This window comes from Saimiri boliviensis, chromosome 17, assembly GCF_048565385.1.
Source record: "Saimiri boliviensis isolate mSaiBol1 chromosome 17, mSaiBol1.pri, whole genome shotgun sequence".
Classification (NCBI taxonomy): Eukaryota; Metazoa; Chordata; class Mammalia; order Primates; family Cebidae; genus Saimiri; species Saimiri boliviensis.
In genome coordinates this window covers 24,030,751-24,058,697 of record NC_133465.1, presented here as the reverse complement: position 1 = coordinate 24,058,697, position 27,947 = coordinate 24,030,751, and the positions used below count along the sequence as shown (strand labels likewise).

The 27,947-nt window shown below is 51.6% G+C and overlaps 1 protein-coding gene across 1 annotated transcript in view; it reads left to right on the top strand.

Annotated features, from left to right (window-relative positions):
• Positions 1-23,411, top strand: part of ANKFY1 (ankyrin repeat and FYVE domain containing 1) — an 89,181-nt gene extending 65,770 nt beyond the window's left edge. Inside the window, exons 12-25 of the mRNA XM_039476664.2 lie at positions 1,396-1,624; positions 2,849-2,947; positions 3,204-3,357; positions 4,376-4,544; positions 5,357-5,475; positions 6,561-6,717; positions 7,392-7,592; positions 9,664-9,840; positions 13,174-13,321; positions 13,782-13,872; positions 14,498-14,622; positions 16,403-16,549; positions 18,091-18,181; positions 19,666-23,411. Of these exons, the coding sequence (XP_039332598.1) occupies positions 1,396-1,624; positions 2,849-2,947; positions 3,204-3,357; positions 4,376-4,544; positions 5,357-5,475; positions 6,561-6,717; positions 7,392-7,592; positions 9,664-9,840; positions 13,174-13,321; positions 13,782-13,872; positions 14,498-14,622; positions 16,403-16,549; positions 18,091-18,181; positions 19,666-19,798 (2,040 nt within the window). The 3' untranslated portion in view covers positions 19,799-23,411. The remainder of the gene's footprint in view (positions 1-1,395; positions 1,625-2,848; positions 2,948-3,203; positions 3,358-4,375; positions 4,545-5,356; positions 5,476-6,560; positions 6,718-7,391; positions 7,593-9,663; positions 9,841-13,173; positions 13,322-13,781; positions 13,873-14,497; positions 14,623-16,402; positions 16,550-18,090; positions 18,182-19,665) is intronic.
• Positions 23,412-27,947: the final 4,536 nt, after the last annotated feature.

Genomic DNA, 27,947 nt, shown 5'->3' with positions numbered 1-27,947 from the left:
TTTTTGCTTGCTTGTTTGTTTAGGCTCGTCAAGTGAAGTGGTGGGAGTGAAGGAACGAAACAGGAAACAGTCTGGAACTGGTTGTGATCAGTTATTTGCAAACATCACTGCCAGGGATCTTGCTGGGTTTTACAACACGCCTTTAAGTGATGAGGGCGTGTAACTCTGATGAGAGCAGGCACCTTGCGAAGCAGAGCCGGGTGTTGAGGTCATTCCCATCTGTTTGGGTGAAAAAAAAGTGTGTGTGTGTGTATGTGTGTGTGTGTGTGTGTGTGTGTGTGTACCTACAGACATACACATATACATACCTAAGTGCATAAGTGTATGCGTACATACATTTTCCTATGAATATTCTGTCAATGGAGAGAAACATGAAACTGCTAATAATGGTTCCAGATGTGAGAGGAAACTTATAAAATATTGCATCAGGAGTATTTTTAACTTTTAAAAATAGGAGCAGGAGGTCTTGATCAGAGTCGAAGATGAGGTTGGTGTGAGCAGGTGAAGGAAGCGGAGTGCAAGTGGGGAGGTGAAAAGGAGCGAGGGCCACGGTGCCAGCACTGCTCGTCACCGGGCTCGTGCCCCGCTCTCCCACTAGTTGCAGTGTTTATTTTGGTGACACTTGTAGCTTGTTATTGTTTTGTCATAATAAGCATGTATCATTTTTATAATTAAAGAATTATAAAACAAACTGAAGGGTGGTTAAGGAGGCCCTCGGAGGTCAAGAAGCCAGTCCTTTCTAAAGGTGCTGGGGGAAGACACTGGAGAAACTTAAAGGTAGAACCACGTGCAGTGCCTCATACGTTTAACTCCAGCTGTTTGGGAGCCTGAGGCAAGAGGATTGCTTGAGCCTAGGAGTTTGAGTCCAGCCTTGGCAACACAGCGAGACTCCACCCCAAAAATACATGAAAAAGAAGATACTAAGAGTGATGGCTCAGGAGAAAGAGAACAAAAGTCATGAGGGTCAGCTGGTGACAGGATGAGCCAAGGACTGGAGTTTGCGTGCTTAGCCATCATGCCCCCTCTGCGAAGGGAATTCCTGGCCAGAGTTTGCACACTTAGCCATCATGCCCCCTCTGCGAAGGGAATTCCTGGCCGGAGTTTGCACACTTAGCCATCATGCCCCCTCTGCGAAGGGAATTCCTGGCCGGAGTTTGCACACTTAGCCGTCGTGTCCGCCCTGTGAAGGGAATTCCTGGCCGGAGTTTGCACACTTAGCCGTTGTGCCCCCTCTGCGAAGGGAATTCCTGGCCGGAGTTTGCACACTTAGCCGTCGTGTCTGCCCTGCAAGGGGAATTCCTGGCTGGAGTTTGTGCGCTTAGCAGTCGTGCCCACTCTGCGAAGGGAATTCCTGGCCTGTGAGTGCTCAGATCTCGGCCATTTGTTTCCATTCAGGGAGAAACGCCGCTGCACACGGCGTGCAGGCATGGTCTGGCCAACCTCACCGCAGAGCTCCTGCAGCAAGGTGCCAACCCAAACCTGCAGACGGAGGAGGCCCTGCCTTTGCCAAAGGAGTCTGTGTCCCCGACCAGCTTGGCGGACAGCGTCTATCTGCAGACACCACTGCACATGGCCATCGCCTATAATCATCCAGATGTGGTGTCTGTCATCCTGGAGCAGAAAGGTAAGTCGGTGGGAATACTGTCCCTCATTTGACTTGTGGACAGCAGTTTAGGATAGTTACAAAGTTGATGTTTCTTCTGTTGGTGAGTTTCTTATAGCTAGTTTCTTACCCCCAGAAGTCCTTTCAGGTCAAATTAGAGAAGCATGTAGTCTTGCTCTTGACTGCTTTATGTTTTCAGGATGGGGCCTGCCCATTTCACTTGTTAGGTTAAGGTGTTAAAACCTTAATTCTGCGTTTTTCTTACTGAGTATTTCTCCAAGGCGAGCGGATCACCTGAGGTTGGGTAGGTCAAGCAAAGCCTTGCCTTGGCGTGAGCACTGTCTTTGAGAACTCTGCTGTGGCAGGCGCCCGGTGAGAGAGGAGCCAGACTGCCCTCGGCCCCTGCGGTACAGAAGCCCCCTTTCCCTCAGAAAGTCTTCCTTGTGTCTTCTTTCCCTTCCTGAGGTGGGTTTTGCTCTCGCCTCAGTCCTTAAGCACAGTGTTTCTTAGCCTTGTGCTTCTGGAGAAAGGTTGGGTGGTTTTAGGTAGTATGTGCCCTTTTTTGGTCCTCACAGAAGTTTTATGATTGTGGGATTGTGTATTAGGAAACTCCGTCAGGACATTACTTTCATCTTGTCTTCAGTCAGCAGGCGGTTAGTGTGTGTTTCCATCCTGGAGTCCGTTCTCCTTAGGTGAAGAGCCAGTGTTTCGAGCCGGGCGCGGTGGCTCAAGCCTGTAATCCCAGCACTTTGGGAGGCCGAGGCGGGTGGATCACGAGGTCGAGAGATAGAGACCATCCTGTTCAACAAGGTGAAACCCCGTCTCTACTAAAAAATACAAAAAATTGGCTGGGCATGGTGGCGCGTGCCTGTAATCCCAGCTACTCAGGAGGCTGAGGCAGGAGAATTGCCTGAACCCAGGAGGTGGAGGTTGCGGTGAGCCGAGATCGTGCCATTGCACTCCAGCCTGGGTAACAAGAGCGAAACTCCGTCTCAAAAAAAAAAAAAAAAAAAAGAGCCAGTGTTTCAAGCTTTACAAAGATTCATTTTCCCCATAAGCTGTGCTCCAAAATATGAGATTTCTGGGCTTTGACTCCTGACAAGATTGATTTACTCTCTTTTTATAGCGTTGATCATATTACAGCCTATCAGTCAGTTTCAAACCGAGTTCTTACTCTCATGAGTGCTCTAAGTGTGATCCACGGGTGGTGAAATCATACGTTCTTTTCCTTTCTAAAAACTGCAGCCAATGCTCTTCATGCCACCAACAACTTGCAGATTATTCCGGACTTCAGCCTCAAAGATTCCCGAGACCAGACCGTCCTGGGCCTGGCATTGTGGACTGGTAAGGCTGTGCCAGGGCTGTGGATGTCTGCAGGTGAACAGCCGTCCGACGCGTGGGTGGGTGGGTGAGAGAGCAAGCAAGCAAGAGGAGAGAGGGCTAATCACTTGGTTGTGAAGTGGACTTTCTGTTAGAGTGAAGCCTGTTCTGTCCAGTGGAAAACTGCTGGCTTTGAAGTTGAGAGGGTGTGTGTTGCTGCAGGATGTTGAGGAAGCGGGAGAGGCTGAGCGCCGTTCATCGGGGCTTGCTGTTTTCCCAGGCATGCACACGATCGCAGCCCAGCTGCTGGGCTCTGGGGCCTCCATCAACGACACCATGTCGGATGGGCAGACCCTGCTGCACATGGCCATACAGCGGCAGGACAGCAAGAGCGCCCTCTTTCTCCTGGAGCACCAGGCAGATATTAATGTCAGGTAGGGTGGAGCAGCACTCCCCAGTGTAACACCAGTAACATCTAATCGAGGTGGTTCACAAACATAACCTCGCTTGTAGAAAAGTGTTTTTGTTTCATATTAAATAAAGGAAGGAAAACAATGGCTCTAAAAATACACGTGATGTTGTAACTGAACAGCATCAAGAGACCTGATTGTAGTGGAGAAAAGGAACTGTACTTTGCTCTTCTCTGAACCGTTCAAGACCAGTGCACAATATTGCACAAGTTTCATTGTGAAAGACAATCTAAAATCGGTTTTTTTTTGTTTTGTTTTGTTTTTTTCCGAGGCAGGATCTCACTCTGTTGCCCAGGCTGGAGTGCAGTGGCACAATCTCGGCTCACTACGGCCTCTGCCTTCTGGATTCAAGTGATTCTCATGCCTCAGCCTCCCGAGTAGCTGGGATTACAGATGCACACCACCACAGCTGGCTAATTTTTGTATTTTTAGTAGAGATGGGGTTTCACCATGTTGGCCAGGCTGGTCTCGAACTCCTGACCTCAGGTGATCTGCCACCCTAAAGTCAGTTTTTAACAAGGAATTTCAGTTACAGTGAAGAATGTTCCAACAAATAAGCTACCAACAAGACTTGAGAGGGAAAAAGACGAGTCACATTTTCGTTGTGGTTGTATTTTCAAAAGAACTTACCTTATCTCCAAGTGACTGAATGATTGAGTGAGGGAAAGAAGGGTTTTGTCAAGTGGGTTATTGGAGTGGCATTTTATTAAGATGCCACAAAAAGTAACTATTTCTCTAAGATTTCAACATGGGGATTTAATTATCTTGGAAGGGCAATAAGGTGATATGGTTATGTTTTCTAAAAAGGCAGAAGGGACAGACACTATTGTTGCATTTAGTTTCCCTGAGAAAATGTTGAATGAAATGTGAGTAAATATGGTTAGGGGTACAGAAGATTCTGGGCTCCAGAATGCCCAGAAGGGCACCATCTGTCCTTTGGCTCCAGCTACAAACACTGGTTTGGGCATGCCTGTCCCGGCAGGACTCAAGACGGGGAGACGGCCCTCCAGCTGGCCATCAGAAACCAGCTTCCGCTCGTAGTCGACGCAATATGCACCCGAGGAGCTGACATGTCTGTGCCGGATGAGAAGGGGAACCCTCCGTTGTGGCTTGCATTGGCAGACAACCTGGAGGACATCGCGTCCACTCTGGTGAGACAAGCACAACATTAGCCTCTGCTTACAGATGGGCACAGATTGTGTCAGATGGATCTGGTGCCTCTGTAGCCGTCACAGGAGCGAGAGGCCTGCCAAGTAACAAAGTGGGGCAAGGACAGGCAGTTGACAGTCATGTTAAAGAAACTTGCAGTTCAACGTGATCTTGGCCAACACTTTTGTTTGTAGACTGTCTTTACCAAGAAAACTACTGAGAAGCAAGAGAAGGGCGGCCTGTCCTCAGGAGCCTTCTCCTGGGGTTACTGATCTGATGTGGGCCCTCCTCATTCTCACCATAGCGATCATTTCCCCAGTCTTAACTTTATCTCCCTAGTTTGCAAGACAGGCCCCAAAAGTGGAGGTAAGCCTGCAGGCCCCCATTTAGCTCCCTGAAGGGCCTGCAGTGTGATTACGAAGGCATCGTGCACTGGAGGGTTCACCCAGACATTGAGGTTACCTGTTAATGACAGGTGTGCATTGCCGAGGACCTGTTGGTGCATGCAAACACAGACACTTTGTGTTTTCTGTCCCTTCTAGGACATAGCTCTAAAGGACATGAATTAAACATTCTTGTTTATGCTTCCCAAATCTGTCCCACAGGACCTAGTGCAAGAAAGAACTTGCACACAGCAAATTTTAATTCGTGTTTGTAAAACTAATGAGTGATACAAATTAAAGTAATTATCATTTAATTATCACCCGTAACTTATCTGAAAATGGATTTAATGTTATACGTAGAGGTTAGACTTGGCAATAAAAATGTTTGCCTTTGCTCAGCAGTGTTTATGATAACCTGTGTTGTTCTGCAGGTCAGACACGGTTGTGATGCGACATGCTGGGGCCCCGGACCTGGCGGCTGCCTCCAGACACTCCTGCACAGAGCCATTGATGAAAACAACGAGCCCACCGCCTGCTTTCTTATCCGCAGGTGTGAGAGGCCCTACTATTTCTTGAAATCCGTTGAGCGAGCTTATTGCAAACCGGCTCTTTTCCTTTCTAAAGCTGCCTATGGTCATGGCATGCCAGTAGCTGGCTTTACTTTCACAGTTAAGGGTGTCACAGGGTCACTGTTTCGTCATGTCAGGTCAGCCAGCAGCCAGGCTCACTTGTGAAGGGAGGAGCTCACAGGCCTGGATCAAAGAATCTGAATGTTTAAGTCAGTGTCCTTCTTTGGGAGCTGCCTGGGCTCCTGTTGTCATGGCAGACCAGTTCAGACTGTGGAGCCAGGAGGGGGACCAGACGGTCTTTGCAGGACCCCACCAAGCTGTGTGAGGCCTAACAGGCTCCGTGGCCCCCATGGAGTGTGGGATATGTGGAAACCAAGGTTATTCAGGAACCTTTAGAGCAGTGGTTCTCAAACTTATGGTTTTCAAACTTTTCTTCCTTTTTTTTTTTTTTTTTTTTTGGAGTCTCGCTCTGTTGCCTAGGCTGGAGTGCAGTGGTGCCATCTCGGCTCACTGCCACCTCTGCCTCCCGGGTTCAAGCTCTTCTCCCGCCTCAGCCTCCTGAGTAGGAGTGCAGTGGTATACTGCCACCTCCGCCTCCTGAGTTCAAGCGATTGTCATGCCTCAGCCTCTCCAGTATCTGGGATTGCAGACGCCCACCACCATGCCCAGCTAATTTTTGTATTTTTAGTAGAGATTGGGTTTCAAGGCTGGCCTTGAACTCTTGACCTCAAGTGATCCGCCCGCCTCGACCTCCCAAAGTGCTTGGATTACAGGCGTGAGCCACTACATCTGGCTGGTTTTCAAACTTAAAATGTATACATATGTATACAAGTACCTTCCCCTGAGGAGTTTTTAAGTGTTCTGATGCCCGGGTTGCCCATCCCCAAGGCCAGTCACAGAAGAATCTGTGGGGTTGGGAACCCGACTCTCAGGCGAGGTACTGAGGACAGCAACCCTGCATAGCAGAGCCTGTGGGACTGGAGGAGGCTCCTGCTTCACAGTTCAGCAGCATGCTACAGGCCAGGTTGAAGCATGGCCTTTCTAAACACCTTCCCATTGCTTTCAGTGGCTGTGATGTGAACAGTCCCAGGCAACCAGGTGCTAATGGAGAAGGCGAGGAAGAGGCTAGAGATGGGCAGACCCCTTTGCATCTGGCAGCCTCTTGGGGCCTGGAAGAGACAGTCCAATGTCTTCTGGAGTTTGGTGCCAATGTGAATGCGCAGGTATGTCGTTTCTCTTTTCCAGGGAGAGGGATGGTAGCCCCAGCATGAGGGAAACCTCCTCTTAGGGCAAGGGACCTTGCACTTCCTGGCCCACGCCCTGCTTCTTCATGAACAGGGCTGCATTACTCACGTCCTCCCTAGCAGTGTTCATGACTTCAGGGCGATGTCTTCTCTGTGCCTTCGTCCCTTCTCCAACAGGAGGAAGCTTGGGTTCAGCTATTTCTCTTTGCCTCCTCTTCCTCCCGCTTAGTCATAGATTTCTGTTGAGAGTTCAGTTGCAAATTGAGTGCTGTATTTAGGAAAATGTCCCAGTAGCTCACTTGAATAGCCCTGAGTTATGCCCTTTGATGCCTTTCAACGTTCTAGCCTGCAAAGATTTCTATATAGGCCCTGTGGCCAGATGAGGGTGGCAGCTTAGAGCGGAGACTCGCTGCGGATCTAAAGCACATTGTTTGTGCTGGGCCCGCAGCCACCACCGGGTCACTGCAACATGCTGTAACAGGAAGTGACTTTTCGTCACCTCTGTTTGGCCTCTTTAAAAGCTGGGTCAAGCACAGGGCAGTAGTATTGATTGATTCTCATAACTGAAATTTCACTTAAAAGTTTTAGCCCTTCCTATTTTTCCTGAGTTTTGTCTTGCAGTTGAACATGAGATCTGTGCCTTGCCCCCCCAGGATGCGGAAGGAAGAACACCCATCCACGTGGCCATCAGCAACCAGCACAGCACCATCATTCAGTTGTTGATCTCTCACCCTGATATCCATCTGAACATCCGAGACAGGCAAGGGCTGACCCCGTTTGCCTGTGCCATGACTTACAAGAACAACAAGGCAGCCGAGGCCATTCTCAAACGAGAGTCCGGGGCTGCTGAGCAGGTGCGTGAGTAACACCCAGCGTTTTCCGCCTTGTCCTGTTCCCCACAGCACCTGGAGACGACACAGATGTCACCGACTGAACAGGTCTCTTTGTGTAAAGGGCTTTGCTTTGAAATTGTTCTCCCTTTCCTCCAATGTGGCTGTTGAGTGTCCCGTCAGTGCAGGGTGATGTCTGGCTGCTCTGCCCTGTACATTAGTGCCACACGACGCCAGGCTTAGACGGAGGTGGAGCCAGTGGGCTCCACGGTAGGAATTCTGGGCTCATTCTCTGTTGAGAGCGCATTCTTTGGTTGGTTAACTGTCCTCGTAAAGAATGTCTTTAAAAGCTTTGAAAGGAACTTGGAGAGCTTGTGCTATGCTGTTGAGGCAACGTGGACTGTTTGGGAGGAGGTCAGCAATTCCGCTTAGCAGGCTGGGCTGGCCTCGTTCTTTGTGCCTCTTTTTACTAGCTGCGAAACCTGGAAGGTGGACTATTGATCTGCAGCAACACACTGGGTGGGAAATGGCCATAACAGCTGATCTGAGGTGGGAGCGGGGACAGGCACGAAGTCAGTCTGACAGAACCTCATCTCCAGCCAGCACCTGGCATACTGCCAGGACTTAGAAATGGCTGTTCATGACGGTGAGGTGAACACTCAGGACCTGGATGAAATGGAATTCTTGGTGGGTGGAGATGATGGCTTGGTATCTCAGGATTCTCATACCCTGTGTCTTCGGCATTTCACAAGTGTGGCTGGATCATGTAGGCGTTGACCTCACATTGGCTCAGGTGGTGTGAAATGGCCGTGAGTGGGGCTAGTCTTCTCGTGGGTCTTCTCTCCAGTGTGGAACTGTACTGTTGATCAGAGCGCTCTGCAGACCCATTGCCTGTGAGACCGGTGTGTGCTGTGGGTATGTGGCCGTGTGCAGTGGTATTGCTCATGCGGCATTGCTCATGAGACCGGCATGTGCTGTGGGTGTGTGTCCGTGTGAGGTGGTATGCCGTGTGTGTGACATTGCTCATGAGACTGGCGTGTGCTGTGGGTGTGTGGCCGTGTGCGGTGGTGTGCCGTGTGTGTGGCGTTGGGGCCTCCCTCACTGCCGCCTCAACACTCAAGCTAAGACAGCTCTTGGAACTACAGTGTACTGTGTGGCTTGATTACCTTGAGCTCCGCTGCTTTCCATCAGTGGAGCAAGGTACACGACCTGCTGTTGGCTCCCTCCGCATTGTGTATAGTCTAGCTCAGTAAAAGAGGACACTCTGCATTTCCGATGCCTTGGTTTGACTGCTCAGGGCTCAGGCTGGCAGTGCAGCTGGGGCATTAGGATGCTGGGTGCTTGTTTTAGCCAAAGCAAAGAGACTCCCAAGACTTGTCTCCATCTTTGCCTCTCCATGAGTTCCTGATATCGATATCATGGTGCCTTTGTTTCCCTGTCCTTCAGATTGTCTTTCTCTTGGCTTTCCGCATCCAGTTTCTACTACAGGAGGATGCCAGGGCACGGTGGGTCACTGCAGTGGCTCCCTTGCCCTGACTGGGTGTGGCCACGCGCATGTGTTCTGCGCACAGAGGTGTGGAGCGGGTCCTTCCCCTGACCGTGTGGGTGTGGCCATGCGTGCCTGTTCTGCACACAGAGGTGTGGAGCGTGTGTTCTGCGCATAGAGGTGGAGCGGGTCTCTGGGTGGGTGGTGGGAGGGAGTTTCCTAGGCCTGAGAGAAGGTCTACATCATGACCTGACCGTGTGGGTGTGGCCACGTGCGCCTGTTCTGCGCACAGAGGTGTGGAGCGGGTCCCTCCCCGACCGTGTGGGTGTGGCCATGCGCGTGTGTTCTGCGCACAGAGGTGTGGAGCGGGTCCTTCCCCTGACCGTGTGGGTGTGGCCACGCGCGCCTGTTCTGCGCACAGAGGTGTGGAGCGTGTGTTCTGTGCACAGAGGTGGAGCAGGTCTCTGGGTAGGTTGTGGGAGGGAGTTTCCTAGGCCTGAGAGAAGGTCTATGTCATGACCTCTACAGTGGTCAGTACAACTTGCAGATGAAGCTCAGGATGTACTCTTAAAAGGGAACTAATATTTCGGTTTCCTCTTGTTGCTGTAGGTGGATAATAAGGGTCGGAACTTCCTTCATGTGGCAGTTCAGAATTCTGATATTGAAAGTGTGCTGTTCCTGATCAGTGTCCACGCTAATGTGAATTCAAGAGTCCAGGATGCTTCCAAGTTGACTCCCTTGCATCTTGCTGTCCAAGCAGGCTCAGAAATTATTGTCCGCAATTTGGTAAGTGACACAGAAATATTACCATATATAATAATACGTTGTCAAAGCCTGTTGTAGAGCTTGTGCAGAATCTCCCCACAGGTGCTTTGCCAGGTGTGGTGAAAGGCCAGCGTGAATTTGGGGAATGAGGCCAGTGCACTTGGAAGACGGTGTGTCAAGGCTGCGTGTCCTGAGTGCCCCATTGGGCTGCATAGGCTGTAGGCGCTGGAGTGGCCCTGACAGAAAGCAGGATTGCGATGGCAGAGGTGGGGCGGGAGCACAGAGGCGGGGGTAGGGGGAGCACAGAGGAAGTGGAGGGCCGCTGCTGTTCTCCGTCAGGCATTCACCTGGGACTCTGAAGGGAGCTGTCTCTTAATTTTCAAAACCACAGCAGGGTATGAGACGTGTTTTCCATTTTACAAAGGAGAAAACTTAGGCTAAGAATTTCACCCCCAAGGCTGAGCTGGCAGTGTGGGATTTTAGCCTTTTCTATTGGATTCCAAAGCCTGCTTTTTCCAGTAAAACATAATGCCACCAGGCAGGCATCAGCAAAGATGTGGAGATTGGGAAGTGCATGTGGTGTGTTTTAAGTAGGGAAGTTTGGTTGAAATTGTTGTAGAGTTGAAAGAGCTGCGGTTAGAAGCAGGCAGCAAACAGACCATGGGGTGTCAGGTTCCAAACCGAGGACCGTGAGCAGCCCTCATCCTTTAGGCCACGGAGAAACCACTGTCAGTGTTTGAGCCGAGACTGGGCCTCCTCACCGGGCCTGCTCCTCCGAGCCGCTGCCGCGCAGCTGGCCACCAGGGCACCTGCACAGCTTTTGGCGCCTTGTTGTCGTTGTTTCTGAAAAACGCTTTTTAGAGAAGGCTTTGTGACTTGCTGTGTGTCTGAGCTGAGGCAGCATTTAAAGATGGTGTCTTGGGGCAGGGAGGGATACAGGCGCGGGTGGGTTCACCAGTGAGGGGACCCGAGGACGGCGAGGCAGTGAGTGTGAACTGAGGAATAAGGAGAGGTGGTCCAACGGTGCCGGGAACACACCAGACGTCGGGGAAGCAGCCCAGGAGGCAGAGGGAGGTCCTAAAGCAGAAGGCAGTCGGACTTGTGTTCATCGGTCTTTAGGCCTCTGTGGAGCCGAAGGAGGTCTGCGTCCTGATGTAGGTTCCAGCCTTCCTAGAGCCTGACACGGCAGATGGGAGGAGCCCCCAGAAACTTGGAAGCAGCAGGTCTTCCCGTGTCCGTGTGCTCGTTTCTCTTTGATTCGATGCTGCATAATGCTTGACCCTATTCCCACTGACTTTACCCACCTCTCACTGCTCCCAGCTGACCAACTGTGCAGTTAGTTATGATCCCCAACTTGGCACTAGTGACTGTGAATAGATGTCTGTAATGCGTCTCATGTGAAAGTGTCCCATATCCACTCACATGTCCCATCCATCAGTGATCAGACTGGGTGCCCAGAGTCCTGGGACTTGGAAGTCAGGGTTCTACCCAGAGCAGCTGACCAGCGCCTAGATTTCCCCAGAGGCAGTGCCTGTACAAACAGGGGAAGCAGGGTGGCCTTAGAGCTCGGGAGCAGCAAACAGGGTTCTGACTACAAACTCAGGAATTTTCTGTTAACAGCAACTATTTTTTAAACTTTGTCAGAAAGAGGATGATGAACTTCAAATACTAAATGAATAGATGGGGTATTATTTAAAGGTCCCTTCTGCCTTTGATTCTGTAATTCTTTTTGTCCTTTTTTTTCTTTCTTTTTTGAGACATGGTGTCCCTGTGTTGCCCAGGCTGGAGTGCAGTGACTGATCACAGTTCACTGCAGGCTCAGTCAGTCCTCCCACTTCACCCTCCTGAGTAGCTGTGATTACAGGTGCATGCCATCATGCCTAGCTAATTCTTAAATTTTTGTAGAGATGAGGTTTTCCCATGTTACCCAGGTTGGTCTTGAACCTCTGGGCTCAAGCAGTTCGCCCACCTGTCTCTCAAAGTGCTGGGACTACAGGCCTGAGCCACTGTGCCCAGCTTGTGTCTTTTAAAAAACAGTCTGGACACAGTGGCTTATGCCTATAATCCCAGCACTTTGGGAGGCCAAGGTGGGAGGATCGCTTGAGGCCAGGAGTTTGACACCAGCCTGGGCAACATTACAAGACCCTACCAAACTTTTTTTTTTTTAAAAACTAGCTAGGTGGGCCGGGCGCGGTGGCTCAAGCCTGTAATCCCAGCACTTTGGAAGGCCGAGGCGGGTGGATCACGAGGTCAAGAGATCGAGACCATCCTGGTCAACGTGGTGAAACCCCATCTCTACTAAAAATACAAAAAATTAGCTGGGCATGGTGGTGCGTGCCTGTAATCCCAGCTACTCAAGAGGCTGAGGCAGGAGAATTGCCTGAACCCAGGAGGCGGAGGTTGCGGTGAGCCGAGATCGCGCCATTGCACTCCAGCCTGGGTAACAAGAGCGAAACTCCGTCACACACACACGCGCGCGCACACACACACACAAACTAGCCAGGTATAGGGTCACATGCCTGTGGTCCTAGCTACTCAGGAGGCTGAGGTGGGGCGATCATCTAAGCCCAGGAGTTGAAGGTTGCAGTGAGCTATGATGGTGCCACTGCACTGCAGCCTGGGTGACAGAGCAAGTTGCTGTCTCAAAAATATGTAAATACTTAGAAAACAACAGTGAAATAGAACATACTCATTGTGGAAAAACTCAAAGCACATTAAGATATGAATCAGACAGTGTCTCCCTTGGACTCCCAGCTGCCCCGAGTGTGGCATTTATGCTGTGAAACAACTTCCGAGTGCCTGTGTGTGCATGCCTGTGTGTGCACGCCTGTGTGTGCATGCCTGTGTGTGCACACAGCTCTGTCTTCCCCAGATGGAATTGTACCATCTTCTAACTTGCAAGGTTTTTTAAACTTACTTGTCATTAACATTTTTCCATGTTAATTGATAAATATTTATCATCTTAATTACTACATGTTCTATTGTTTATGATTTTTACAACCAAACCCTTTTGCCATCAGGCTCTTCTAGTGTAAGCAGTAGACATCCTTCTATAGTCCAGTGAGTATCACTGAAGTCCGGCATTGTTTTTATATACTAAAGCCTTAGAAGTAGACTTTCTGTGTCCCAAGGATTGGCAGTTGAACATTTTGACAGGTAATTGCCAGTTTGCCCTTGGCACAGGTTTTGCTGGTTTGCGCTTCAGCAGTAGGAGTATGTGTGAAGCCCTCATGCTCCCTGCTCTGTCAGCAGGGCAGGCCATCAGCCTCTGTGGGTGTCAGAGGACAAGCAGCTTGGTCTCCAAAAGGGGGATCTTGGTGGTGGAGAGACTCTTCATGTAATGAACTTCAACAGCTTCTTGCAGGAGCCAAAGTGAACGAATTAACCAAGCATCGCCAGACTGCCCTCCATCTGGCTGCTCAGCAGGACCTGCCTACTGTCTGCTCAGTCCTCCTGGAGAATGGAGTGGACTTTGCTGCGGTGGATGAGAATGGAAACAATGGTAACTCTGTCCTTCCTGTGTGTACAGTGCTGAGTGCCTTGAACGATCCCTCCATTCTAGGGTGGGAGTGCGGTGCACCCTTGGGTCTGCTACCCCCTGGCGGGGTTGGCTTTTATAGGAGGGAGTGCTCGGGGTAGGGCATCCAGCCTGCCACTGCCCAGGCCTTGTGGAGCTCCCCATCTGGTTGAGTGCCCTAGAAGCCCACACTGCCTTCCTGGGAAACAGTTGAGTCTCCCCTTTGGGTAACTGCTGAAGCGGAAAGCATAGCACAGAGCCGTCGCGAGACTGCATTTTTGGTGCATCCTTGAGGGCGGTAAAGAGTAGAAAGGATGGCTCTGTGTGTGGCCAGTGGCTGCTGTGGCTGGGTCCCAGTGTCAGAGAGGTCTGTGAGGGTGAGGAGGGGTGGAGAGTTTTCTGCCTGTGCTTCTGGGCGTGCACAGTAAGAGGATTTACTTCCCAGCTCTTCATCTTGCTGTCATGCACGGCCGGCTCAACAACATCCGGGTTCTCCTGACAGAGTGCACAGTGGACGCTGAGGCCTTTAACCTCCGGTGAGTGTGTGGGACCCGGCGCCGGTGCCGCCCGTCAGCCCCCGGGAAGGGCTGCAGAACTGGCCACCGGGCACCTCACCAGCTTCGGGTACTTTATTTTGGTACTTTTGGCACTGGAATTTTTGTTTTAATAAAAAATGCTTCTTCCGGCCGGGCGCGGTGGCTCAAGCCTATAATCCCAGCACTTTGGGAGGCCGAGGCGGGTGGATCACAAGGTCGAGAGATCGAGACCAACCTGGTCAACATGGTGAAACCCCGTCTCTACTAAAAATACAAAAAATTAGCTGGGCATGGTGGCGCGTGCCTATAATCCCAGCTACTCAGGAGGCTGAGGCAGGAGAATTGCCTGAACCCAGGAGGCGGAGGTTGCGGTGAGCCGAGATCACGCCATTGCACTCCAGCCTGGGTAACAAGAGCGAAACTCCGTCTCAAAAAAAAAAAAAAAAAAAAAAACACTTTTGTTACGCATCCACTTAGGTTACAGTAAAATAAAATGAAAAACAAAAGAAAAAGTTTTGTGACCTGTTAGTGTGTTTTAGCTGTATCCACCGCCACGGAGTTCAGAAAACTCTATTTGTGTGTGGCGGCCTGGCAGATTCCTGACTTTTCTGACCTGTTTCATCAGAGGCCAGTCACCGCTGCACATCCTGGGGCAGTACGGCAGGGAGAACGCGGCGGCCATCTTTGAGCTCTTCCTAGAGTGCATGCCGGAGTACCCTCTGGATAAGCCGGACGCGGAGGGCAGCACAGGTATGTCGCCAGGGCCTGTGTGGCCTGTCTCACCTGCATGCCTTACTGCCTGGAAAAACCAGAGCGCAGGCACATGTCACGGCCTCAGGGCATTTCCGTCGGGCCGGCCGAGCCTGTGCTGCAGAGCCCTGCTGTGGAGTCGGAGCGTCGGCTCGTCTTGGGTGCATCCAGAGCTGACACCGTGTGTGCCTCCTCCAGGCAGGCTGCCGTTAGGCCAGTCAAAGAGGGCCCTACCCGAGCTCCCAGATTCTAGCAGAGACACTTCACAGAATCTTCAGAAGGGAGAAATGTGCTAGGGTATGTGTTGACATGCTTGAGAACGTGGCGAGTTGCACCCAGATCCACAGGCCCCGTCTTAGGGAGAGGGCTGCAGGCGTCTCCGGCTTGCTCCGGGCGCCTGTGGTCACCGTGCCATCCACGTGGCTCTACCGGCTTTTCAGACATACATGTTCTGGCTCAGTGCTCTCGACGGCCCCACAAGGAAAGCAGGGCACATAGTTGTATCCCCATTTTTCAGGTAAGGAAAAGTAACCCAGTAAAACAAACCCAGATCTCTGATCCCAGATCCCCTGCACGGCTGTGTGGCTGCTGCGTTCCCTGCACTCACCCTGTGCTGGAGGGAGAGCCTCCGTGGTCGTGGCAGAAATGAAGTCACCATGGGTTGTCTGAACCTTAATGTGGAACCACATATTTTATCAGCATTTTATCTTGGTCTTGAGGGGAGTTCTTGGCCTTGCTAAGTGGACTTTGTTTTTTAAGCTGATGGTGGGCCTGAGTTTCAGAGGAGTCAGCCCTGGGAGTGAGCTGCTCGACCCAGCAGTTACTCAGTGGGCACCTTGCCCAGGAGCACGTCAGCAGGCTGGCGGGGAGGGTCGTGTCTAGACCTCCTGGGGCAGGTCACAGGCTGGCGGGGAGGGTCGTGTCTAGACCTCCTGGGGCAGGTCACAGGCTGGCGGGGAGGGTCGTGTCTAGACCTCCTGGGGCGGGTCACAGGTGGGCGGGAGGGTCGTGTCTAGACCTCCTGGGGCGGGTCACAGGTGGGCGGGGAGGGTCGTGTCTAGGCCTCCCGCTCACACACAGCTGGGTGCAGATGCCAGGCCCCATGATTCTAGCAGGGTGACCGGGTACACGTTCTCCTCTCATGGGCCTGCTCCCTCATTTAGTAATGGGAATGACAGCCCTCCTCTTACAGTGTGATTTTCCGTGTCTGGGAAAGGGACGCAAAGGGGAGCCTCAGTGAGCTGTGACTTCGCGGGGAAGGCAGCAGGTGGACCTGGCCAGAGTGTGGGTTCCCATGGGCTCTGAACCCCCACAGAGGAGAGGCTCCATGGAGTGGAAGAACCTTCTGGAGCATGTTCCTAATACTGATTTTTCTTCTTCACGTGTACATGACTCATAGACTTAATTACCCTGGGTGGAAGAACTTTGTCCTTTGTGGGGATACCAGTGTTTCCTGCCAGAGGAGGGCAAGGGAGGCGACAGTGGACAGTTCCCTCGGGATGGGTCCCCGCCCACCTGCCAGACCTCGGTTCTCCCGCGGCCCAGGCTCTATATGGGAAAGGCTGCATCTGGGAATCCCAGCTGCTCTGGAATCTCTGGCTCAAGGCCACGCCCTTTTTTGGGAGATGCTACAGCTTGTCCGCAGAGGTCTCCCTGGAGCCTCGGGCCCCGTGTGTCTGCGGGGACTTTCTGAGGCAGATGTCCTGCCAGGTCTCCTGCCCTCCCGTGGTCGGTGCCAGCTGGGCTGGGTGGGCAGTGGCCCTGCGTGTTTGTTTTCCAGTGCTGCTCTTAGCGTACATGAAAGGGAACGCCAACCTGTGCCGTGCCATCGTCCGAGCTGGGGCTCGTCTTGGGGTGAATAACAACCAGGGAGTCAACATTTTCAACTACCAGGTTGCCACCAAGCAGCTTCTGTTTCGACTTTTAGGTGAGTGGCCTATGTTTTGCTCTTTCAGTGCTACTATCGAGATGTATTTGTGATCTTTAAATCTCAGGATGCCTTAAGATCAGAACCACCTGTTTCCAGGCAGTACATGGACTCTTCCTGTGGATGGGGTGAAGGGTTTTGAGTGCGTTGGGAAGGTCACTGTTGGCAGTCTCTCTTCAAAGCGCTTTGCCTTGTTCCTGTCCCACTCCCCACAACCTGCTGGAAGTGCGCAGGCTCCACGCAGGCCACCCTTCCTGTGTCTCCCGGCCACCCAGCTGCACACCTGTCCTCCTGAGGCTGATTCAGATCCTCTAGAACCTTCAGAATGGCTTGGGCTTCAGCCCCACCAGCCCTCCCCTCCCAGCATCCCTCCTGTGGAAAGGAGCGTTCACCCTTAGCTCGTATGTGTGAGTCCGTGCCCTTCCCTGCTGAGGCGGTAGAGAGCAGAATGCCTCCAGTGCCTGTGTTGTGTTGTCACCCACCGGGGGGAGAGACAGGCAGAAGAACAAGCTCAGAAACACTTGGTGGCCATGTGATCGTGGTGGAGTGACTTGCCCACGGCTGCACAGCTGGTCTGTGGCAAAGCTGGCGTTGAAGCATTTGTGACATCTGTCCACTGTCACTTTCCCTTGGCCACACACTTAGCCTTTCCAGAGCTCCGCACTGGTGCCCCTAGTGCTGGCTACATACACGCACTACGGTGCTCAGGAGTAACAACTGATTTCACGTGCTGCTTCCTCCCCACGCGCTCGGGGCGCGCTCTGTGGAGCAGTCACACAGTGCCTGGCAGAGAGTGAGAGTTCAGCCAGTAAATCCCAGCGATCGTCGTCCAGCTGAGACGGAAACAGTCCTTCCTCGGAGGTCACTCTGCCTGTGGTCCCACCGTACTCAGGCCCTCTCCCCAGAAGCCTGGACATCACCTTTTCTTCTGCCTGCTCCGTCTCACGTCCCGCACTTCTGCAGGCACCAAGTCTTACAGATCCTGCCTCCGCAGTTTTTCTTTCTTAGTCCCATCTTCTGTTCCCCATCGTGTGGCCCTGGCCAGTTTTTCTCACTGTGTGATCTCTGTTCTCTCCCTGCCATGTCTTCGTTCCAGCCATCCCTTCGTTCCAGCCATCCCTGACTACTTGTGCTTCCCCCACAGACATGCCGCCTCCCCCACAGACGTCACGCCACCTCCCCCACAGACACCACGCCACCTACCCACAGACGTCACGCCGCCTCCCCCACAGACACCACGCCACCTACCCACAGATGTCACACCACACCTCCCCCACAGACGCCACGCCACCTACCCACAGACGCCACGCCGGTTCACTTCATTGGCTTGTTTCCTTCGCCCCCATTCTCCCTGCAAGTGCTGATTCTCATCTCCTCTTGGAAGCTGTCCCTGAACCACTTAGAACCTCTGTGCCTCTTGGCCTGTGTCACGTGGCAGTGTGTGGCTTCACTTGCTGGTCTGTTTCCCTGCTCCCTCTGAGCCCTGAGGCTTGCCTGGCAGTCGCTGTTTGATGGGACTAGTCCTCTCCCCTGTGTTACAGATATGCTGTCCAAGGAGCCTCCGTGGTGTGACGGCTCCTTCTGCTACGAGTGCACTGCCAAGTTTGGAGTCACGACTCGCAAACACCACTGGTAAGACCCCAGTGTCACTGTCAGACAAGTGGGGGGACTTCCGCCGACGTCACTGCTTCCGCCCTTCTCCAGGATAAGCCATGAACCTGCCCGGGTCCTGCACACTCATGGGCAAAACGGGACCAAATGGAGTAATGAGATGAGCACACCCAAGGATCTGACTGAGGAAGAGATGGAGGGAAGGCAGGGACCTGCAGACTGGCACTGTCCTGTGGAAGCTGAAGGTGCACAGTTCCCAGGCGGCCCGTTAGGCCTATGCTACCCTCCCTGGCTTCCGGCCTGCAGCAAAGCTGAGATGAGTTACTGCCCTCATGGTGTGCCTCAGTATGGGCTGCTTCCGACTCATCTTCTAGTAAGGAGCTGTTCCCATTAAAATGAGATAGATAGGCCAGGCGCCATGGCTCACGCCTGTAATCCCAGCACTTTGGGAGGTGGAGGCAGGTGAATCACTTGAGGTCAAGAGTTCAAGACCAGCCTGGCCAACGTGGTGAAACCCCATCTCTACTAAAAATGCAAAAATTAGCTGGGGGTCGTGGCAGGCACTTGTAATCCCAGCTACTTGGGAGCCTGAGGCAGGAGGCTGCAGTGAGTTGAGGTCGCGCCACTGACTCCAGCCTGGGCGACAGGTGAGACTTCATCTCAAGAAAAAAAAGACAGTGCTGAGCTGCTCTCTTTTTGTTGGTTTTGACAGTCGTGCTATCACCCAGGCTGCAGTACAGTGGCACGAGCTTGGCTTGCTGCAGTTTCTACCTCCTGGGTTCAAGTGATTCGCCTTCCTCAGCCTCCCAGAGTAGCTGGAATTCAGGTGTGCACCACCACGCCCAGCTAATTTTTGTATTTTTAGTAGAGATGGGATTTCACCATATTGGCCAGGCTGGTCTTGAAACCGCTGGTCTCAAGTGGTCCGCCCACCTCCCAAAGTGCTGGGATGACAGTTGTGAATGTTGTGCTTAGCCTGAGCTGCTCTTGATCGTCAAGAAAAAAAGCCGCTGGGCACGGTGGCTCAAGCCTGTAATCTTAGCACTTTGGGAGGCCGAGGCGGGTGGATCACGAGGTCGAGAAATCGAGACCATCCTGGTCAACATGGTGAAACCCCGTCTCTACTAAAAATACAAAAAACTAGCTGGGCATGGTGGCGTGTGCCTGTAATCCCAGCTACTCAGGAGGCTGAGGCAGGAGAATTGCCTGAGCCCAGGAGGCGGAGGTTGCGGTGAGCCGAGATCGCGCCATTGCACTCCAGCCTGGGTAACAAGAGCGAAACTCCGTCTCAAAAAAAAAAAAAAAAAAAAAAAAAAGCCTTCTTCAGTATTGCTTTAACATGATGACTGACTAGAGTTTTGTTTTCATGGGCTAAAAATTCTCCACGAATTGCTGTGACTCGGCTGGTGGCGTTGCCTCAGCGCCCCTGCTGGGGTTGTCCTCACATGCCGGGAGGCAGTTTGTCGCCAGTGCTCCCCTCATACTTGGTTTCTTTGCTTCCACAGTCGTCACTGCGGACGTCTTCTTTGCCATAAATGCTCGACCAAGGAGATTCCTATCATCAAGTTTGATCTGAACAAGCCTGTGCGAGTTTGCAACATTTGCTTTGATGTGCTGACTCTGGGTGGGGTCTCTTAGTGAGCCCCCAGAGCGTCCAGGCCACGTTTTGGTGACCTTCCCAGCAGCTGCTCTGCTCACCAGCCTGACTTGCCCCCAGAGCAGGAGCTGGCAGTCGTCGTCCTGCAGCAATAGACTGGAACATTTAAGGACCATGGTGTGATAGATCCCATTTCCAGTGATTCCATATGATTGTCAGTGCGTGTGTCAGACTGTGATCAGTTTCACTAGGTGTCTCACTGGACCAGGCCATTTAGCCTAAGTGCTTAATGTGATTAGGAATTAGACCCCTCCCCATTCTGCTAGCAGCATCCAAGGACACTTGGAAAAGCGTTTTCCCTTCCAGTAGCTTGGTGTCCATCCCAGAGCATTCATGAAGTCTTCCTGCCTGGGCTGGCTGAGGCGGCAGAGCCTCACAGAGTAGGAAGCTGGCTGCCTAATAGCTGGCCTCACTCTAGGGTAAGTGGCTGTGGACTTTTCTGCACAGTGTTTTCATAAAGATAACAGGATCCTCTTGCCCTGAAGTCTTTTTTTCTTTTTAAGCTAAGCTGTTTTTAGTGAGCTACGCCTTTTAAAAAGGTGAAATCTTTCTTAACAGGGTTCAAAGATGAGAGCTGAAAAATCGTGGCCTTACCAACTGAAAGCTTTACAGTGTTCATGCTACGCAGGTGTCAGGGGTGCAGCCGGCTGCTTGACACCTCGTGGCAGCGTCTCATTCTCTCGTCTTGCTGCGTCCTGTGTGGAGTCCTAGTCCCTCTGCCGCTGGAGTGGTGGAGGAAGCGCACTTTGTGCTGCCCTTTTATAGAGCTGCGTTATCGGTGATCCCAATCTAAAAATCCCCGTTCAAAAATACCCTCACACATCCTTGCATCAGTGACTCGAATGATCAGCTTTGACTGGACCTCAGCTCACACTAATCTTTAAGGAAAAACTCTGTAGTGTCTTTTAGAGCAAGAGATTCATCCAGGCTGAGTGATGAGGAGGATCAATAGGGCTTCAGCCCCAAGGGCGTCTCCAGCCTCAGGCCGGCAGGTCCTGTGTCCTTGACGCAATGCTTCTTGCCAGAATCCTCCCTCGTGATGCTGCGAGTGCTGTTGACCCCAGTTCCATGTAGCCTGCCCTGCCCTGTGAAGGGCCAGCAGCTCAGGGCCACGGCCACGTGCATACCACCCCATTTTTGGAAGTCTCTGGCTTGTGTGCTGGGTGAGGCCACCAGAACTTGCTAGGTCTTAGTCGCTGCTAGTACATCTATTAACCATGAGCTGTTAAACTTCTCTTTTGAAGGTCTGGCCAGTTTCTAAAAAACACACATTTAAAGAGAAACAGCTACCACTGCTTTAAAACAGAACAACTCTCGAGGTGAGCGCTGTGTGTTATACTCGGAGATCGAGTCTCAGCCATACATGCTGATCCTCTCAGACATTTAATAACCACTACCTTTTTGCATTAATGAAGTTTGAATATGTGTGTTAAAGGGACTAAGTATTTTTTGCAACATCATTGGTTTCTTTTCTGGGTACTATGTCCTCTGTGTTGCTGTAGATTTATACATTCTGTTGCCTAAATGTGTCAAAGGAGCTGATAAACTGGAGTGCTACTTTAAAAAACATTTCTGTGATTTATAAGATATATATGCTTTCTATGTTAATATAAGCTTGTGTACAATGTCTAAAAGAAAATTTAATTAGAAGAGTCCCCTGTCCCCCAGTCTGATATGTTTCCTAGAGAATTTTTAATGGAAAACCTCCGCCAGTCTTGGCAAACATTTGACCCCCTGAGGTATGTGGTCAGTTTCCATTTTCTGTTGCCTGAAAAGGGCCATGAGGAAGCTGGCAGGCAGGGTCAGATAGCTTGGTTACCTGAGTTAGGAAGGTAATTGTGGTTCGGGTATGAACTGAAGTGGCTGGTACATTGATGCCTGTTCTTTAAATGTTCAGGATGGAAAAGGAACCTGGAGATCGGTTAGGGGTGAGGCTGATTGTTCTGCCCATGCCCTACCTTACCAATTTCAGTACCAGTCTTGCCTGTAATTGCACTTAAAATCTTAAGATCATGTTTCAGATACATTGATTGGAGTTTCTGTTTCTTCCGAGTCCAGGGATAGCAATGGTACTGAGCAGCTGTGGACTAGGAGAACGTTTTTTTGTTTGTTTGTTTGTTTTGTGTGTGTGTGTGTGTGTGTGTGTGTTTGTTTATGAGACAGAGACTCCCTCTGTCGCCAGCCGCCAGGCTGGAGTGCAGTGGCACAATCTTGGCTCACTGCAACCTCTGCCTCCCGGGTTCAAGCAATTCTCCTGCCTCAGCCTCTCAAGTAGCTGGGACTAATAGGCATGTGCCACCACGCCCAGCTAATTTTTGTATTTTTAGTAGAGATGGGGTTTCACCATGTTGGCCAGGATGGTCTCGACCTCTTGACCTTGTGATCCACCCACTTCAGCCTCCCAAAGTGCTGGGATTACATGCGTGAACCACCGCGCCCGGCGGGAACGTCTTTTAGTCCTGTTACACACTGGCTGCAGCTGGCATCCATGTGGATACAGGAAAAGCTTAGGAAGCCCCTGACTGCGCAGACGCTGCCATAGCTGCCCTGGCCGGGACCAGGCATGCTTCCAGTCCTTCCCGTCTCTCCCTGTTGCCAACACTTGAATACAGAACTGCCTGGCTGTTGTTAAATTTTCAGCATAGCTTAAGCACTAGTAGCCAAAACTTCATTTAATTCATTCAGAAGTTCCCACTTGAATGAGTAGCGCAGGAAGAGAGACTTGATTTCTTGCAGCAGTTAACGTCGTCAGGCTGAGTTCGCTCTCGAACTGCCCTTGCTCATCGCCAGGTTTATTATCCAGTGTATTCTTAGCAGTCTTCTGTTGTCGTTTTTAAGACAAAGGTACAAACCACGTGCTATTATGGCTGAAACTAATTTGCTATGATCCTCTAACACTGAAATTTCCCATAAACTTAAGTGCCTACACTTAGGACTTCTGAACGTTCAGTCATCTTTTTAGTGGCATCTCACTGAATGATGTATTAGAACATGCTGTGTCAACCCCATTACTAATTTAGTTGAGGCTGGATTAGATTGCTCAGTTCACCTGCCACGGTCTCTCCAAGGAGTGGGGTCTACGTGACCTTGAGTCCTCTACCTCAGAGCCCCGAGTCATCTCTGGCCACCCCGTTCCGTGCCCTCGCTCACATCCCTGTGTGGAGCTCAGCATGTGTGTGGTTTCACCACTCCTCCCGTCCATGTCCCACACCTGCCGTATTGAACCGTGACTGCACTAATCTTGTCCACAGGCATGGAGTGGAGGGAATATCTTGGGAAAAGGGAGGGCCTTCACCTCCATCTAGTTTTCCTTTATCTGGAGAAAAAGAACTCTTTGAACTATGTAATGCTTATCCCTGAAAGTCAGGCCATCTTCCCAGGTGACAGCAGCTTAAACAAGTAAGGGTCACACCTCCATGACAGACAGTTGCTTCCCTTGGGACAAGTCCCAGAACTAGCTTAAGCACCAGAGCTCCCCACTCCCAACCTGGGAGCAGAGGAAGCAGAGGAAGCAGGGGCACAGCTCACCAGCGGGACTCGGAAGCCACCTTCTCACTCTGTGGAAGTAATTTAGTGAAGAGCTGACTGAAGATACCAACCCTGAAATTCCCAGAAGTTACAGATGCCTTAAAGACTTTGTTTGGAAGATCATTGCCTGTACAATCCCTTTTTCGTGTGGCATAAATAATACAGTAACCTGTTACAACTGACATTGCTTTTCTGCAGCTAGGGAGTCTGGAGTAGGGACTGCTTGACTTGATGACTTGCCCTTTTTGGCAGATTTGCGGAGCTGGCTGTTAACGACGACATCCCTGTGACCCCAGAGGGGCCGTAGCTGGGCAGAAACTGCAGGCACACATTCAGCCAGTCACCTAGACTTCCAGCCCATTGCGGGCAGTGCTCAGTGCGGGGTGACGGTATCCTATATGACCATGGCGCTTATCAGCATTGTTTCTTTGGGGTCTGTGTAATGGAATGTATTTTTCAAATAACTGATATTTGCATTTTCTGTAACAATTCCTTACAATGAAGTAAAATTGTGCATTTAAAGTGGAAACTTTAATAAGACATTTGTAGTTACTTCTAATGCAGAAGTACCAATTAAAACAAATTTTAAAAAACTCCTGATGTGAATACATTTCTTACCAGCCACCCTCTAGGAAAGTCCCAATTCCAACATTTTTCAGGAACATGCTGTTGACAGCAGCCAAAAAGCTCTTTTACGTATTTCTTTTTAATTTATTTTTTAAAATATGAGTCGGTTTTTGGGTTTCAGGTGGTGTTTGCTTACATGAGTAGGTTCTTTCGTGGTGATTGCTGAGATTTTGGTGCACCCATCACCCTAGCCCTGTACACTGTCATCTTTAATCCCTCACTCCCCAACCCTTTCCTGAGTCCCCAGAGTCCACTGTATCATTCTTAGGCTTATTATATCCTCATGGCTTAGCTCCCCAAAAGTAGTTATTTAAACACAGTGAGTAGCTGCCTGAACTCAGTGTGCTTTTGGCCCAGATTGTGGCTCACAGCAGGGACCATAAGGTAAGTGTGAAAAAGCAGTTCTCACTGAGCAAGGCACTGAGCAGGCCCCTGAAGCCGGCCACGTTTGTCCTGGAGCCTGCCCTTGGGGTCTTGCATCAGAGGTAGGTACCCTCCAGGCACGGCCAGAGTGCACCTGGCTGGAATGACTCATGCTCCTTTGCTTAGTTCGTTTAAGGATCAGAACTTCTCGGGGCTGGGCCCTCACTATCCCTGCATTCCTACCGCAAGAACAGCCTGTGGCAGCTCTAATCGGGTTGATTCCACCAGACTATACTCCCCGCTGAGGTCAGGACCCTTGCTTCTCCAACCCCCCAACCTAAACATGATGCCTGGCACATAGTAGGTGCTTAGTAAGTTACCTGCAGAATAACTAACGAGTACTAAGTCGGGCAGAGAAGTTTCCAGTTAGCCCAGAGTTGGGGGCTATTTTGGCTAACAGAGAAGTCTCAGCACTGAGCTCAGGGACTGCCTAGAACTCAGAAGAAAATCCTAATTTCAGCTCCTCTGTTCTGCAGAGACATACAGAAATATGGAGGAGTGAAAATGGCACCAAATTAGGTGCCAAGAGCTTGGAGTTCTGGGCTCAGCTCCCTGCTCAGTGACCTTCAGTTCTATGTGCCTTTGTTGCCTTATCTCCAAAACGCTCCTTGGCTCACACCTGTCATCCCAGCACTTTGGGAGGCTGAGGTGGGCAGACTGAGCCCAGGAGTTCAAGACCAGCCTGAGAACATGGTGAAGCTCCATCTCTGCAAAAATAAAACACTAGGCATGTTACCACATGCCCAGAGTCCCAGCTACTCAGGAGGCTGAAGTTGGAAAACCTTTTTGAGCCCGGGAGGTTGAGGCCACATGAGCTATGATCACGCCACTGCACTCTAGCCTGGGCAACAGAATGAGACCCTGTCTCAAAAAAAAAAAAAAGAAAGAAAAAAAACTGCACACACTTTCCACATGCTAGGTGCAGTGGATATATAGGGGTATGGTGCTGAGTCACGTTGACATAGGGGTACGACACTGAGTTACGTTGATATAGGGATACGTTGCAGAGGCGTGGATATAGGCTACTGAGCCGAATCACACGGATACAGGGGTATGGAGCGGAGACACGTGGATGTAGAGAGGTAAGGTGCTGAGTCACATTGATAATAGGGGTACAGTGCTGAGTCACACGGATATAGGGGTACGGCGCTGAGTCACGTTGCTATGGGGTATGGAGCTGAGTCACAGGGATACAGGATATGGTGCTGAGTAAAGTGGATATAGGGGTACAGCGCTGAGTCACATTGGGGCTCTGTCCTCAAGAGTATCTGAGGTCCAGTGCAAGAGGCTGGCAGGAAGTGCATCGTAAGAGCCCACTGTCGTATGAGCATAGTGCCACAGGAGCCAAGGAAAGTGCCTCTGTGGCAGGCCAACAGTTAATGAAGGCTCCCAAGAGGGGCCTCAATGAACTGAATATTGAAGAAATACAGGATGGATTAATTCAACGGAGGAAGATATGTCGTTCCAGGCAAAAGAAACAGCTTGTGTGAAGACACTGCAGGCATAACGCAGTGAGCGGGAGGCTGGAGAGGAGGTGCACGCGGAGGAGACAGGAAAGGTACAGGCCTAAGAGGAGAGGCCACAGAAGGGCCTCCTGTGCCCCGCAGCAGAGGAGTGGCAGTGAGTCCTTATAGAGGGGAGCCCCTGAGGAGGGCAAATGCGGGACGCCCTGATCGTCACTAAGAAAGACGGCCCGGCTGGGCGCGGTGGCTCAAGCCTGTAATCCCAGCACTTTGGGAGGCCGAGGCGGGTGGATCACGAGGTCGAGAGGTGGAGACCATCCTGGTCAACATGGTGAAACCCCGTCTCTACTAAAAATACAAAAAAAAAACTAGCTGGGCGTTGTGGCGCGTGCCTGTAATCCCAGCTACTTAGGAGGCTGAGGCAGGAGAATTGCCTGAGCCCAGCAGGCGGAGGTTGCGGTGAGCCGAGATCGCGCCATTGCACTCCAGCCTGGGTAACAAGAGCGAAACTCCGTCTCAAATTAAAAAAAAAAAAAAAAGAAAAAGAAAAAGAAAGACGGCCCTGGGCCTCGTGCGGGGGCTCACGCCTGTCATCCCAGCACTGTGGGAGGCCGAGGCAGGCAGATCACGAGGTCAGGAGTTTGAGACCAGCCTGGCTAACATAGTGAAACCCCATCTCTACTAAAAATACAAAAAACTAGGTGTGATGGCGCACACCTGTAATTCCAGCTACTCGGGAGGTTGAGGCAGAATGGCTCGAACCTGGGAGGCGGAGGTTGCAGTGAGCTGATGCCACTGCACTCCAGGCTGGGGAAAAGAGTGAAACTCCATCTCAAAAGAAAAAGAAAAAGAAAAAAGAAAAAAAAAAAGGACGTCTCACAGCAGTGAGAAGGAGGAACTGAAGGGAGGGAGCAGTCAGGCTCCTCAGTAATCCGACTGAGAATTGACAGCCTAAGCCAGAGGAGGAATACTGGGGACAGGTAAGAGGGAAGGGAGAGGAGAGAACCAGGCAGGCACAGCCGCCAGGACCTGCAGGCGGGCCAGGAGGAGGGCGGCTGCTAGGATTCTTAGTGTGACTGAGTGTGGCTGCTCGTACCCCTCACTCTGAGAACTAGCAGCAGCATGGGAGGGCAGATGGAATACTCTGGAAATCTATCTGGAGCAGAGATGCAGGTTTGATGCTGGATTTGGAGTGAGAGAAGCCAATGGGAAGGGGTTTGTGGAGGTAAAACAAGGTTCTCAAGGCCACTAAGGAAGGAGTGGGTGGAGGGACAAAGGGAGCAGGACAAAGGCCAACGAGGGTTTCGTGGAGGACAAAGCTTAGGTAGGAGCTGGATGTGACCGTGGAATGTGCCAACGCAGAATCTGTTCTGATTGTTAGAGCAACTGGGGCTGAAAAGCAAAGCTAGTAAGTAAAAGCCCAAACCGTGGGGGTGAGGGAGTGTTTGTTTATGACATGGGAGGAGTGAGCGGTTTCCTGCGTACTTGGGGAAGATCTAGGAGGCGGGGAGAGGGGAAACGTACAAGAGGGGCAGGCGAGGAAGATGGGGGTGGGGAGGGGGCAGGCGAGGAAGATGGGGGTGGGGAGGGGGCAGGCGAGGAAGATGGGGGTGGGGAGGGGGCAGGCGAGGAAGATGGGGGTGGGGAGGGGGCAGGCGAGGAAGATGGGGGTGGGGAGGGGGCAGACGACAGGAGCCATGAACCAGAGCCCAAGTGCAAGGAACAGCTGTGACCGTAAGGGCAGTGAGCCGCAGGTCTTTGGTGAAGGGGAGGGGCAGCCTCTCTTTTCTAGTCTGTGAATCTGGAAGTGATTTGGTGAAATGAATGATGGGGAGAAGGGAGGCAGTGGAGAGAGGAGGATGTCTAGGGTGAGACGGCGAGCGGGGAGTCAGGCGAAGATCTGAGCGTGAGGAGCAGAGGCCATGGCGCGGCGGTGGTGCCAGCCTCTACTTGTCTGTGAGTGGGAACACGCCCTGCCCCCATCTACCTTAGCAGGGACTCGAGAGGTAACAGGTGTGACGCCTGTCAAGTGTAGGGCATTGCAGATGACCCTGGACACACACACACGCTGCATGAGCAGAAGCCCAGC